Source organism: Panthera pardus, unplaced genomic scaffold, assembly GCF_024362965.1.
Source record: "Panthera pardus isolate Hobbes unplaced genomic scaffold, ASM2436296v1 HiC_scaffold_6, whole genome shotgun sequence".
In the NCBI taxonomy this organism is placed as follows: Eukaryota; Metazoa; Chordata; class Mammalia; order Carnivora; family Felidae; genus Panthera; species Panthera pardus.
Genome location: NW_026526991.1, coordinates 53242461 through 53257513, shown reverse-complemented (window position 1 = coordinate 53257513; position 15053 = coordinate 53242461). Strand labels below are relative to the sequence as shown.

The 15053-nt window shown below is 42.0% G+C and overlaps 1 protein-coding gene across 3 annotated transcripts in view; it reads right to left on the bottom strand.

The window, feature by feature from the left end:
• The window catches only part of PPM1H (protein phosphatase, Mg2+/Mn2+ dependent 1H), a 259081-nt gene that overhangs the window by 142113 nt on the left and 101915 nt on the right, over window positions 1–15053 (bottom strand). For all 3 annotated transcript variants that reach the window (XM_053895781.1, XM_053895780.1, XM_053895779.1), the window contains exon 2: window positions 11732–11897. In XM_053895781.1, the coding sequence (XP_053751756.1) occupies window positions 11732–11897 (166 nt within the window). The remainder of the gene's footprint in view (window positions 1–11731; window positions 11898–15053) is intronic.

The window sequence follows — 15053 nt, the reverse complement described above, 5'->3', positions numbered from 1 at the left end:
AGTTTTTAACTAAACCATCCCTCACCAAGTGGACAACAGGTTTTTAAAAAAATTCCTGCATAGAAACAAATGGAAAACATGACAAATAAGAACATGTCACAGCTGGCACATCTTACCCCAAGTAATGAAAATCTAGTCACATCTGACAACAGCAATCATCATTCTAATCAAAAGTATCTGACATGCTCAAAGAGACAGATGAAATATGGAATTATACTTGCTATTGTTCATGATCAATTCTGCCTTGAGGTATTAGCTAATGGGAACATGAAGTCTTTGCTCTTGGCAAGACAATAAATGAGTTACTGTGGGGAAAAGAGAACAATGCCTGGCATATAATAGGAACCCCATGATTGGTAGCTGTTGTTATTTTAAAATGTTGTCTTTTCATCTTTACTGCCTTTACATTATTTTAAAAATATTTAATATATTTTTATAATTACTAAATATATGTATGGATATCTAGTAGCATAGTTACATATCATTAAATACATATCATTAAATTTGTTGGGGGTACATACTCAAGAAATTGTCATATTCTTTAAAATAAGTTTTTAAAATGTTTTTTATTTTTGAGAGTAAGAGAGAGAGAGCGCGTGCACAAACGGGAGGGGCAGAGAAGGAGACAGAATCCCAAGCAGGCTCTGAGCTGTCAGCGCAGATCCTGAGGTAGGGCTCCAACTCACAACCTGGGAGATCATGACCTGAGCTGAAGTGGGACACTTAACAGACTGAGCCAGCCAGGTGCTCCTCGAAAAATAGTCTTTAACTGATGGTTTGGAGACTGCTACTCTAGATAGTTTTCAAGGGAAATAAGTGGTGTCTCCTCTTACCTGTCTTCCCTGAAGATAAAAGCAACTCAGCTCATTCGATACACGTATTCCCTTCCCTACACCAAACAGTTCTGGAATTCAGAAAATCTAAGGAGGGGCCATGTGCACAATAGGAAGTGAGTACCAGAAAGGTGGAAATCCCACTTTGGGTTAAATCCCATGGTTGATCTTACACAAGGCTTAATACGAGCACAGGATGTGCTTTCTTCCTCCCTCCTTTCTTCCAGCCGAAGGAGGACCACTCTTTCCGGTTGGGCCATCAGAGAGTTGCCATACTCTTCTCATTCCCCACTCTAAGCTACTATATGGTTGATATCCATAGTTTCTGGCCAGTTTTCAAGGTATCACAACGAAGATGATAATTCAGAGTCTAAAGGATGTGTTTCAGGCATTTCATCCACAGTGCTTGATTGAAATCCCCAGTACTGATGCTCAGGGTAACACAGCCAAGGGAGAAAAGCTAATGACCAAGCACATGCAGGAGATTGGAGGAACTTCATGAACGTCATTGCCAGGGCCCAGCCTCTGGTGCTGTGTGCTTGCCATCATGCCCTTGCAGCATACTTTATGTTTTACCATACCTCTTTTTGAGTAAATTACTAAGATGTTGTGTGGCCCAGAAGGAAAGAATGCTTAATTTCATATACTTAAATGAGCACTGCTTCCTCCTCAGGATCTGACTACACGAAATGCTGATTTCTTTGTTTCAATTCCTCATTTTATGAGACAGTAAGATGCAGGATACATTTGTAAGTTTGGTTTTTGTTTCTGAATGGCAATTTAGTCCCTTTATAACATTTTTATTTAAAAAAATTTTTAATTAACAATTCTTTATTCAAGTATAATTCACATACACAAACACATTATATTTGTTTCAGATGTATAATACAACGATTCAACAATTGTACACATTACTCAGTGCTCATCAAGATAAGTGTACTCTTAACCCTCTTTATTTCACCCATTCTCCCTACCCACCTCCCCTCTGGTGGAACCACCAGTTGATTCTTTGTACTTGAGTCTTTTGTTTGTTTCTTTGTTGCTTGTTCATTTGTTTTCTTAAATTCCACACGAGTGAAATCATATGGTTATCTGTCCTGCTCTGACTGACTTATTTCACTTAACATAATACCCTCTAGGTCCGTCCATGCTGTTGCAAATGTCAAGGTCTCATTCTTTTTTATGGCTGAGTAGTATTTGCTTGTATATGTATATACCACAGCTTCTTGATCCATTCATCTGTCGAGGGAGACTTGGGCTGCTTTCGTATCTTGGCTATTGTAAATAACACGGCAATAAACATAGGGAAGCATGTACTTTTTCGACTTTTTCAAATTCATGATTTCGTTTTCTTTGGGTAAATACCCAGTACCGGAGTTACTGGATCATATGGGAATTCTATTTTTAATTTTTTGAGGAACCTCTATACTGTTTTCCACAGTGGCTTCCCCAGTGTACATTCCCACCCACAGTGCACGGGGGTTCTTTTTGCTTCACATCCTCACCAACACTTGCTATGTTTCTGTTCCATTTTATTTGTTTTCATTCTGTCCCATTTTAAAAACACTACTAAATAAGCAGTAATTTCTGACAGCTAAGACATATGAAGTTTGTGACAGTTTTGGCTAAGTTGTGTTTATTTTATTCTAGACTCAAAAACTAGCTCAGGAATGTTCTCAAATTTTTATTTAATACATCAAAAACCTCTCCCTAAATTAGGTTACAGTAAAAACATAAGTAATGGGAAATAATATTGAAATGTGCTACAAACTCCACTATTAGAACAGATAATATTAACTGAGCACTTACGACATGTGAGGCACAATAACACTTCTCATATTTTTAACTCATTTAGTTCAAACAACCCTATGAGGTAGGAGCTAATATCCCCCATATGGAACAGAGGCATTGAGAGGTCAACTCACTTGCATGAGGTAACTAACATCTAGTAAGTGGAGCAAAAGGATTTAAACTTAGACACACATTGTTATTCATAAGGCTTTTTCTTCTTGCCATGGTTTCATGCCAACACTGGTTTTTCTAGAAGTTAGCAAGAAAAGGTGGATTCTAAGGACATTAAGATGATACACCATTTCATTTCCATTCTGTCTTTCACCAGAGTGAGAGCTGTTATCCAGTTTCTGGGCTGATGGGAAAGAGCACTAAATAACTTCTAAATCAAAAGAGAAATCATAATAGAAATGAGAAGATATTTAGTACTAAATTGTACCCATCATTAGGAGTTATTCCTCCTTTATTTCAGCCTTTTCCAAGGAGGTTTCCCTGACACGTGTCGCAACAGCTAATGGATAAAGAGGCAGCCTGTCTCAAGAGGCCAGATTGCCTGGGTTGACTCCAAGCTTTACACTTTACATCACCGTGCCTCAATTTCTTCATCAGTAAAATAAAGAGAATGATAATACATATGTACACGTTATCAGGTTCAATGAATCAATACTGGGCAAAGGACTGAGATCAGATCGCATCTGGCACACGAATGCTGAGTATTGTATTAAAAAAAAAAAAAACAGAAAGGAAGGAAGAAGAAGGATTCTCAAGAGGTTACCGCTCTTGCCAATGTTCTTCCCATCTTAAGTTGTGAGGAAATCAAATTACAAGTGAAACAAGGAAACATTTCCATTTATTTTCCTTTAGCCTTAAGATGTGCCACGGTGGGAAAAATCTGTTGGCGAACCAAGCTGGAATTGCACTCCTGGCCACTATGGACATCTTGGACAGAACTGGTCTTGAGGAAAACCAACCCCCCGAGGAGAGAACTGTAAAGTCACTCTAACTGACATCAGCCTCGTTGTAAAGTTACCCTTCTTAATCACTGTCAAGAGTTCTTGTCCCTGGAAGCAAGAGATAAGAGTTTTGAGAGAAACCACTGTACTCCTGCTTCAGAAAATCTAAGGAGGTAAAGAGAAAGGTTATGTTTTCTTGACTTGCACAAAACAAAGACCTTAACTAAGGAGGGAAAGTTTAGCATAATAAATACAAGGAGAAAAATACAGGGTTCCTCCTCTTGTTTTTTATAGCTGACATCACTACAGAAAGCAGACTGCCAAACGATGGCCAAATATTCCAGAAAGGCTGCCACCGTGGAACCACAAGCTACCTTCATTTAAGGCTCTGTGGCATGACGGAGTCCTTCTTACAGAAAACAAATGAAAAGAATGGCGTATCTTCCGTGCAGAGAGTTGAAATAGCCCCTTCTCATTTCCCTTTTACCTCTCCCCATCCCAATCCGATTCTACTTGCCTTGAATTCCCACAGTAACGTCCTATCCTCCATTGAGAAAGACAATCAGGTTTCTCTCCCCTGCTGATGAGCTTGGCCACGGTGTGGACACAGCCATCTTCTGTTCTTGTAATTGGACCCTGAACTAACAGATACTGAAACCACATTCTCTGACTTGTTTTGACTAAATTAAACACCAGAAGGGTGCTCCTAAGGAAATAGACTTGGAATGCATGTAGCCACAGTCTAGTCTTCAGCCAGAAACGATCTGTTCCAAACACGCAGTCAGATGTAGGGGGGAAATGTCCTGGTTGTTGCCACAATGCCCTATATACCACCCACAGAACTTGGAGAAGAACAGGAGCTTGTTGATACGAAGGCTCTAAGATGCCCCCAAGAGTGAACTTTTTCTCCCTCCCCAGAGAAGTCACCTAGCATTCTCTTCTTTTTACCTCATTCCTAGGACGACCATGTACCTGGGAACTGAAAAGCAAAAGCGTTTGGAAAAGTTACGCTTTCACTTGCAAGGGACACAGTATGGTAAATAAAGACTGCCTAACACCTTTCAAAGCAAAGGAAGCCTAGTAATGGTGATTAGTTCCTAGAAACCTTGATCTGGTGAATTAAAATGCCTGCAGGGGGAGGCAGGCAGGAGGCTGCTGAACAACGTGTTGCCCTCAAAAAGCTTACAGCATCCTTCCCAAGAGACTATCTTTTGAGATCGTCCTTTGGAAATGCTGGCATTTTAGATTCTCTTCTATCCTTGCCACCCACCCTATGACCCCAAATAATCAGAGGCACAGGAATGCCAGGAGGCTTGCACACTGCCACACAGTTACCTATTTCCTGCCTGCCTGTCTGCGGGATCACGGCTCCTAACATGTAAACCACTCAATGTGATCCTGGCACAGGAAACTTCCACCCTGAACACATCGCAGAAAATAGCCTTCTCTAGATCATACCCACTTCACCAGAGACCTCAAAATTTCTCAGGGGTGCCTGGGTGGCTCAGTTAGTTGAGCGAACGACTCATGATCTTGCGGTCCGTGAGTTCGAGCCCCGCATCAGGATCTGTGCTGACAGCTCAGAGCCTGGAGCTGTTTCAGATTCTGTGCCTCCCTCTCTCTGACCCTCCCCCGTTCATGCTCTGTCTCTGTCTCAAAAATAAATAAACGTTAAAAAAAAAATTTCTCTTCCGTATTCCTTAAAAAAGAAATGGTTTCTTCACTATATCGCTAAACTCTCCATTTAAAAAAAATGGATTACTATTTTGCACAGAACACAATGATTCAACCACATCCCTTCCACTTCTTCAGGCTAAACTAACTACTGCAGAGCAGAACGCTTTGCAACTCTTTCATTTGTATCTCTTTTAAGTTTTGTGGCTTCTTTCAAACATTGCTTCTTTAGCTCCCAACATATTCCTGGATTTGTGGATGGAACCTGAAATTCATTTGTGGTTTTCTGTAAGGCGCTGCCGCCAACAACTCAGCAAGCACTGGAGGAGACAACACTCCTTCGGTCAATGCGTCATGGAAGCCAGGAGAGGCAAAACATAGTGGACATGATTTTCTCCACCAAATTTTCTTTAAGCGTGTTTTAAAACAGGAGGATTAATTTGAGTTCTTTGGCTAAAAAGATCGCCTGTACCAATAGGATACAATAACTTTCTGTGAACTGGCATGAGGGGTGGATTAAAGTTGCCTTAAAACTTTTATACCAATTAGGAGCACCTGGGTGGCCCAGGTGGTGAAGCATCCGACTCTTGATTTCGGCTCAGGTTATGATCTCACGGTCGTGAGACGGAGGCGCATACAGGGCTCCGCACTGAGTGTGGAGCCTGCTTCAGATTCTCTCTCTCCCTCTCCCCCTCCCTGGATTACTTGCACACTGTCACTCAAAAATAAAAAAATAAAAAAATTTTTATCCCCATCAGTGACTATTTGTAGGAAGGAAAAAAAAAAATCATCTTATTGCTACCCAGCTGCCCAGATGGCACTCGGTATAAGAAATGTCATCATCTGTAAACTTTAGTAGCACATTTTAGATTTTCTTCAACCTCCGAGTAAGATGAAGGTGATATTAGACACGAAAGTAGTCTTCTGGAAATGGTCATTTTGGCTTTACAAAATTGACTGGAGGTGAGAATTCAAGGAAGGAAGGAGAAATTAGTCACACGTATCACGTGCTACAGAAAGCCCATGTGTCTTCCTTTTGTCACCCTCAATGCCTGTCAACTCTCTGTCTGCACCTGAAATAATGATGCCATCATTTATCCGGTTGTCCCACTTCTTGCTTCCAATGGTATTTGCCCATTTTTTTCATCCTTATCGTTCTTGGCCCTATCTTATCTCTCTGTGCCCATGGCAGAGCTACTGAACCTCACTGGGGCTCCCGTCTTCTTGAAACTTCTTTGGGCTGGAAATTCCTAATATCTAAGCCTCCCTAGGATATGCTCCTGAGCTCCAAACCTTTATTTCTAACTCCCTACAAAACACTTCTACCTGGAAGTTTAGAATACCCAGAACTCACCATTTCTGCCCACCCCCCTCACCTTCCAACCTGTGCCCGACCCAGCGCTTCATCTTCAAGGACCAGCACCCAGTGGCTGAAACCTGGCATCTCGCCTCCTCCCTGCCCTATGCACTAGGTCATCTGGTCCTATCTACTGCATGTCTCACCTTATCTCTTCTGAGCCTGCCCCTTGCTCCAATCACAGGCTTATTTCAAGCTTTCATCATTTCTCCCTCACGTTTCTGCGTGAGCCAGTCTCCTCAGTCCCAGGTTTGCTCCTGAGCCTTCCCAAGTCAGCCTTCCCACTGCCCTCATGGTCTTGATTCCATCATACCCTTGTCTAATGTCATGTTGTCTAATGTCTAATGTTGTCTAATGTCAAATTCCAGATTAGGGCATTAAATGGCTCTTGTGTATGAACCCTGCTTGTTGTTTCTGTCTTATCACCCTCCGAACGATCACAGGTGCCTCAGGATACTAGAAGACATGCATCATGTGCTCTCGTGCCAACCTGTCTTTGCATATGCATGTTCCCTGTCGAAATCTCCCCTTTCTCGTATTTGCTTGGTCAATTCGTATTCACTTTCTTAAACGACAGCTCGAATGTCACTTTCTCCAGGAAGCATCCCTCAACTGACCCATTCCTTCTCCTCTGTTGTTCCCGAAACCACTGGTAACCCACCTGAGTTAGGCTTCCATATAACCTGGATTTTTAAAATCTTTCTCTTAAAACTCACTGCATTGTGTTGCTGCCAGTTACTGACTCTTTCTCCCTCCTCAGCTCAGCTCCAGGAGGACTGGAACCTCACTGGGTTCACCTCCCAATCCCCAAGGCAGACTCAGTGCTCAAGACATGTTCGGTAGGTAAAGGAACAGACTCACAGGCAATGAGGGGCTGATCCACCTGGTCTCCTGCAGGGGATTTGTCCTGCACCCTACGCTATCAATATCTTTTCTACGTGCCACCATATTTGAGTTAAGGGATGTCTTCTAAATGGCTTCTTTTAAGCAGTATGGCTGGTGTGCCCTGCTAGCAAATAGTTCGTTCAGAGTAGAAACTCAAGTTCAGAGTAGAAACTCAAGTTCGTTCAGAGTAGAAACTCAAGTTCTGATAATGGCCTTCAAAGTCCTACTGGAGGCTCCCCTCCCCCCATTCTCATCGCCTTTCTGACATTTCCTGCAACCCAGACTTCGTTCTCTCCACTCTAGCCACATGAGCCTCCTTGGTGATTCTGGAGAACACCAGGCCTATTCCTGCCTCAGGGGCCTTGCAGGTGTCTAGAATGTCAGAAAGCTCTTCCTCCAAGTAACTGCACTTTTCAGTCTGTGCCCAAACGTCACCTCAGTGGCACCTTCTTTAACCACCCATGCACCTCACCCCTCCTGTATTCCTGCACCTCTGCTTTGCTTTTCTCCATAGCATTTGTTATCTGCCATGGGATACATTGTACTGTTTGTCTCCTTCAATGGATGTAAGTTCCGCGAAGGTAAGGATTCTAGTCAATTTTATTCCTTGAGAAATCCTCAGCATCTAGTTCCCGGTATGCAGCAAGTGCTTATTGGTTTACCTGGCCCAGCAAGTCACGGTTTTCAAGCTTTTAAAAAGCAGTGCAATCCACAACATGACCGACAGCCTAATTTAAAAACGAGCAAAGGACTCAAATATAGAACAAATAAATATTGAACAAAGAACAATTGATGTTTCTTTTAATAAGACCTATCTGTCCAACAAGCACATAAGATGTTCAACGTCAATAATCATAGGGCAAAAAAGCCACAATGAGATACCATGTCACATCCATTAGAATGGCTACTTAAAAACAAAACAAAACAAAACAAAAAAACCAAAAATACCAGAAATCAACAAACATTGGTAAGGATATGGAGAAACTGGAACTCTTGTGCATTACTAGTGGGAATGTAAAATGGTGTAGTGCTGTGGGAAACAGTATGGCCGTTCCTCAAAAAATTAAATAGAATTACCTTATCATCCAGCAGTTCCACTCTGCGCAGACAGGCAAAAGAACTGAAATCAGGGACTGACAGTTATCTGCCGACCCATGTTTATAGCAATATTATTCATAATAGTCAAAAGATAGAAGTGTCCACTGATGGTCAAATTAATAAACAAAATGGTTTACTGTTACACAAACAGTGGAATACTATTCAGTCTTTTTTTTTTCTTAAAGTTTATTTATTTTGAGAAAGAGACAGAGAGAAAGGCAGAGGGAATCCAAAGTAGGCTTCACACTGTCAGTGCTGAGCCAGACACGAGGATCGGTCTCCCGAACTATGAGATCATGGCCTGAGCCAAAACCAAGAGTGGAACGGTTAACTGACTGAGCCATCCAGGCACCCCTCAGAATTTTATTCTCTATTAAGACTGAATAGGAGGGGCACCTGGGTGGCTCAGTCAGTTAAGCATTCCACTCTTGATTTCGGCTCAGGTCATGATCTCATGGCTCATGAGTTCAAGCCCCACGTCAGGCTCCACCTGACAGTATGGAGCCTGCTTGGGATTCTCTCTCTCTGCACTTTCCCCACTTATGGGCTCTCTCTCTCTCTCTCCCAAAATAAATAAATAAACTTAAAAAAAAAAGAATAAAATTCTGACACATTCTACAACATGGATGAACCTTGAATACATTATAAGTGAAATAAAACAGACACAAAGTGACAAATATTGTATGATTCCACTTACACGAGATACCTAGAGTAGTCAAATTTATACAAACAAAAAGTAGAATGGTAGTTGCCAGGGGCGGGGAGTGGGGAAGAATGGGGGTTAGGGCTCAATGGGTAGAGAGCTTCAATTTCAGAAAAAGCTCTAGAGGTGGATGGTAGTAATGGTAAGAATGTATTTAATGCCACTAAACTGGACAGCTAAAAAAATGGTAAAATGGTGAATTTTATGTTATGTATATTTTCCCACAATTAAAAAAAAGGCAGCACATCTCTTGCCTGAAACTCTAATAAATATTAAAGCCTAATATGTATGGCAGCTGGAAGTAAAGCTGCTGTAGCTGAAGCGGAAATAGAAGGGACGGGATGTGTCCACTCTGCTTGGCACCTCTGTGCTGCCTCCTAGAACGTGGACCCCAGAGATTCAGGACTGTCTCAGGGGAGGTTCGTGGCTCCATCCTAAAGTGCTTATGCACTGGTTTCACTGTTCTCAAGGAAAGGAAGTTAAAAAGCTACTCCTGGCTCCATTTCTGGGAGGAACTTAGCACCAAGGGAAAATGACATCATCAACTGGTCTTGGGCCAAATGTCAACGCTGACTCATTTTTTTTTTAATTTTTTTAATGTTTATTCATTTATGAAAGAGAGAGACAGAGTACAAGTGGTGCAGGGGCAGAGAGAGAGGGAGACAACAGAATCCGAAGCAGGTTCCAGGCTCTGTGCTGTCAACACAGAGCCCGATGTATAGTGCTTGAGCTCACGAACCACAAGATCATGACCTGAGTCGAAGTGGAACATTTAACCCACTGAACCACCCAGGCACCCCTCCATGCGGACTAATTTTTATAGAATCACTTCACATCTCAGTGGCAGGGGAGACTATCGGGGGTAGAGAGAGCAACATTAAGTCACTGGCACCCATGTCTTACTATCATTAATATCTCACATTCTCTGAGCACTTTTCCGTAATAACTCATCTTCAAAACAATCCTATCACATAGATATGAAGGAAAATTGTGTGATCGCCAATTTACAAATGGGTAAAGGTACAAATTCAGTGGACATTATCCACAGAGAATCACAGAAGTGGGACTGACTACAGGATAACTGCTCACATATATCAAGGATTTATTAATTAAGACTCTGGCTCAACATTTCCATGGACAATTGATTTCATACTTCTAATCAGTCTCTTTCCTACCATACTTGGTGGTACTATTATTACTCCTTTTTATAGAAAACTAAGGCTCAAAGAATAAATATCCTAAAATTAAATGGTTTAATAAGTGACAGACTGGGATGGACCACTCTGAACCATACCGCTCCAGAGCCTGTGCCCTTAACCATTATTATTCTTTACTGCCCATCTGAGTCCTGGACTTTGGCTCTTTGGGAAAAGCCCCATCAGTGCTTCCTTCAGCTTTGAACACAAGAATTGCCGATGAGACTCCATGGGTCACTGTGTTTCAACTCTAAGTTGAACTAGTATGAACAAAATAAATCAGTAGTCTTAGTCCGTAAGTGTAAATGCAACAGGATGCTGTTGCTAACCCTGAGAAGAGATTCCTAGAACCTTTAAAATCCTATAAAAATGTATATACAAAAATATCTTTGAGTATTAGAAGAAAAAGTCACATTTGGATCATCTCATTCAATGTTTCTTTTCTGTAAGCTAAATAATGTGCTGGTGGACAGAGTACGGATTACTCCCTATACTTTTCTGAGGGTTTCTTCAGAACTTTCTGAGGGGCTGCCTGGGTGGCTCAGTTGGTTAAGCATCCAACTTTTGGTCTCAGTGCAGGTCTTGATTTCAGGGTTGTGAGTTCAATCAAGCGCTGCACGGAGCCTACTTAACAAAAAGAAAAGAAAGAAAGAATTTTCTGAGAGTATCTGCTTTATTCTCTAGAAACTGAAGAAAGGAGAGACACTTTGTGGTTTGTCAATAGGGCATTCAGTCTACAGGGCTGCCCCATGGGATGCAAGGGCTTTAGGCCAATTAAAACAAGTACTAATCTGGAAGAGCATCAGGGAGGGGCTCCCACTGGACAACGCTAACAGACAGGCAAGGGGAAGAAGGGAGCAAAGCCATGGCAGGGCTGTAAGCCAATGGCTAGGGTTACTTGCATCCCTCCATCCCACCTCCTTCACAAAAACCTTGAAGTGGCTCCTTTACAACCACCAAACATTATATACACTATTTCTTGCACAAAAGCCTAGAGATGATGTGGGTGTTTTATTTACTCTAAGCGTTAAGAACCTAATAAACACCAGCTCTTCACACATGTGTCACCTTTAGCTTTGACTGTGCGATACCTGGAATATAGACCCACCAGCCCACTAACTCTGGGGACACTGCTTTTCTCTCTCCCACTATAGACCAGAATTCAGCTCAAGCGCCTCACAGTGGGGCCAGAATGCACAGGTTCTTCTCACCTGAGAACTGGGGGTGAAGGAGGGTCTTACCGAGTTCTCCTTCAGTTGCAGCCCTTCCCCATTGGGAAGGGAGGACCGTCTCTTAGTGGAGTTCCTGTTCGGGGTTGAGGTAATGGCCCCTGCTTTCTTCTTCACAGTGAGTACCTCACAGCTGGCTTGGTCTTCATTGTATGTGCTCTTCCCGGCATTGATAACCCTGGGGAAAGAGCCAGAGGAGTGGTCAGTGATTTCTGGAAAGCTCAGAGCTCAGTCTCAAGGGTCAGCCTGGGCGGTCTCCACAACGGACACAAAACTAAAGTTCTACCCAGTACACAGGACCCTATGGTCCTGGTATGTTCTGTGCCCGAGTAAACTAATTTTTCTACAAATGGAATGACACTAGCACACACTAAAACATTTACTAAAGCATTGTTTTGAGCCCAGCTCACCTTCCCAGGTGTCTGACAGATGTAAGCAACCTCCCCCTCCTCCCAATCCATTTTAGTCAAAACACAGGAGATAATCACTCTTTTGGCCATTACAAAGAAGATAGATAGGCAGGCTCCTGGAGTTCTGTTGCATTTCTCCAAGTGATAAAGAGCAAAACCCATCATCAATCTTACAGAGAACAAGGCAGTGCAGGAATTTACAGCACGCATAAAATCCAAGGGAACGGAGAACCACATTCCTTTACCGCTATGCCCACTTTTACTTTACACACAGAAAACTGAATGGATCAGAGGTTTATTCTTTTAAGAGTATCTTTAGTCCTTCATTTTTTTCTCCTGTGGAATAATGCTCATCACAAGGTGCCACTGCATTGGGCCCCAGGCAGTCTGATTTGGACATGTGACCATATGATATTATAGCATCTTGATAATGCTTCGGCCTAATTACTAAATGTTTTAAGCATAGGAACGCATTAGAAGAACATGCCACATTTATATACACAATGGAATACTACGTGCCAATGAGAAAGAATGAAATCATGCCATTTGCAGCAACATGGATGGAACTGGAAGGTGTCAGGCTGAGTGAAATTAGAGAAGAACAGATATCCTATGTTTTCACTCACATGTGGAACTTGAGAAACTTAACAGGAGTCATGGGGAAGGGGAAGGGGAAAAAATAGTTACAAACAGAGGGAGGGAGGCAAACCACAAAAGACTCTTCAATACAGAGAACAAACTGAGGGTGGATGGGGGGCGCGAGAGGAGGGGAAAATAGGCAATAGGCATTGAGAAGGGCACTTGTTGGGAGGAGCACTGCGATGAACCAGGGGAATCTACCCCCAAAACCAGCAGCACACTTTACACACTGTATGTTAGCCAATTTGACAATAAATAATATTTAAAAAAAAAAAAAAAAAAAAAAAAGAAGAACATGCCACATCGTTCATATACCTTTTCTGTATCAGGTGACTGCAGACTGAACTCTTGGGTTTCAGCATCATTTTCTTGTTAAGTAATTAATTAGCAGCTAAAATAGATCTCCCTAAAGAGAGCTCTCTTTAATTTGCCATTGGCTGGGTTTTCTTTTCAAAACTTCCACTGTGTCACAGTAGGTGATAGAGTGGGTGTGCAGAGAGGATACAGAATTCAGTGGCAAGAAAAAAAAAGCTGGCTTTTTTTTTTTTTAAGGTGAGACGGTTGGAGATCCACTCTGTCAGTGTGATCCATACACTACTCTATCAACTCCCTCCTAAGTAGAGATAATCCTTTTCAAGTACTTTTTCTTTTACTTTTAAATCCTGAAATAACTATAGACTCAGAGTAAACTCCAAAAACAGTGCAGAAGAGTTTCATGCATCCTTCCCCTAACAATATTATTTCACAACTTACAGTGTAATATCAAAACAAGCAACTGACACTGATGAAATACTGTCAACCAGGCTGCCGACCTGATTCAAATGTAACCGTTTTTTGTTTTTGTTTTTTTTTTTTATACCAAATGGCTCTTGGTACTGAAAACTGCATGGGTCTCCATAATGCACACACACCACAACCAAACAGGAAACAGAGCGCACATGTGGGGCCTGAGTGCCCCAAGAAATAAGGGAGTGTGTTTCAAGAATCCTTCTGCCAAACCTTGAGACATGCTTCAGTTATTTTAACGTTTACTTTACATTTATTCTTTGGAGCACCTAGGTGGCTGAAATTAAGCATCCAGCTTCAGCTCAGGTCATGATCTCATGGTTCATGAGTTCAAGCCCTGCATCAGGCCCTATGCTAACAGCTCGGAGCCTGGAGCCTGTTCTGGACTGACTCTCTCTCTCTCTCTCTCTCTGCCCCTCCCCCACTCATTCTCTGCCTCTCAAAAATAAACGTTAAAAAATTTTTTTAATAAAAAATTTTTTAAAAAATACATCATTTTGAAAAAAAACGCAATAATTTAGAAGTTCATTCCCATCTGTTACACATGAAGACAGAAATGTTCATGGTCTGTATATTCGGCATTAAAAGCCTTTTCTTTTTAATTGACTGACATCACTTGATTGGAAGGAGAATTGTTTTTAATGACGCATCGTTTGCAATTACTTATATATACATGTTATAGAACAAAGACCATAGCAGCCATCTTTTATCTCCCCTATTGCAAATTCCTGTATGAATCAAAACTGTTCTATAATTCTTATCGGGTTTATTATAAATTTTAACTTAAGCATGCTTTTTATAAACAAAAGCCTACTTTCACTCATTTTACATACTACCCTTCTGTGTAAGGTTTTTAAAAAGCAGATTGCTGCTTACAGACACTGTCCTAGGGGCCTGTGTAAGGAGGTGGGGATCTGTGATGTCAAATCTGCCTCTTGTGTTTATGACACACACTTGCTGATGGAGGGATGGGGTCGGGAAAGATCAAGGCCTAGTTTTCTGCCACAGCTTCACTCTCTTTCCTTCAAAGAGGACAAATTTTCATACGGTTTAAGTTAAAATGTAGTTTCATATGGTTTAAGGTACAAAGTGGCTACCTGCATGAAGACTATTAATTTGTCACACTTACCACATGAGCTAAGTAACTTACTCCAGGTTTCACAGCAAGGTGCTACAGCTGGAATGCACCATGAGGTCTCCTGTGACCCCGCCCCCTTCAACCCAACCTCTATGACACATGGGGACTTGCACCAGCCTGTGGTGGGCAGAGCTGAAGTGTGTGGGGAGGAACAGAATAAGCAGATGGGGTGAGCTCAGTACCAGGCCCGACAGAAACAGGAATAGGCTCCCTCTTCTCTAAATATTGGAGAAAGGGCCCAGAGGGAGGATGAAGGATGGATGGGTTAGATCTGCCCGTCTTGAGAGGGGTCAACATTTAGTCCAGAGGTTTGCAGCTGGCGAGCCTAGTACAAAACATGCTTTGTTTAGGGGCGCCCGGG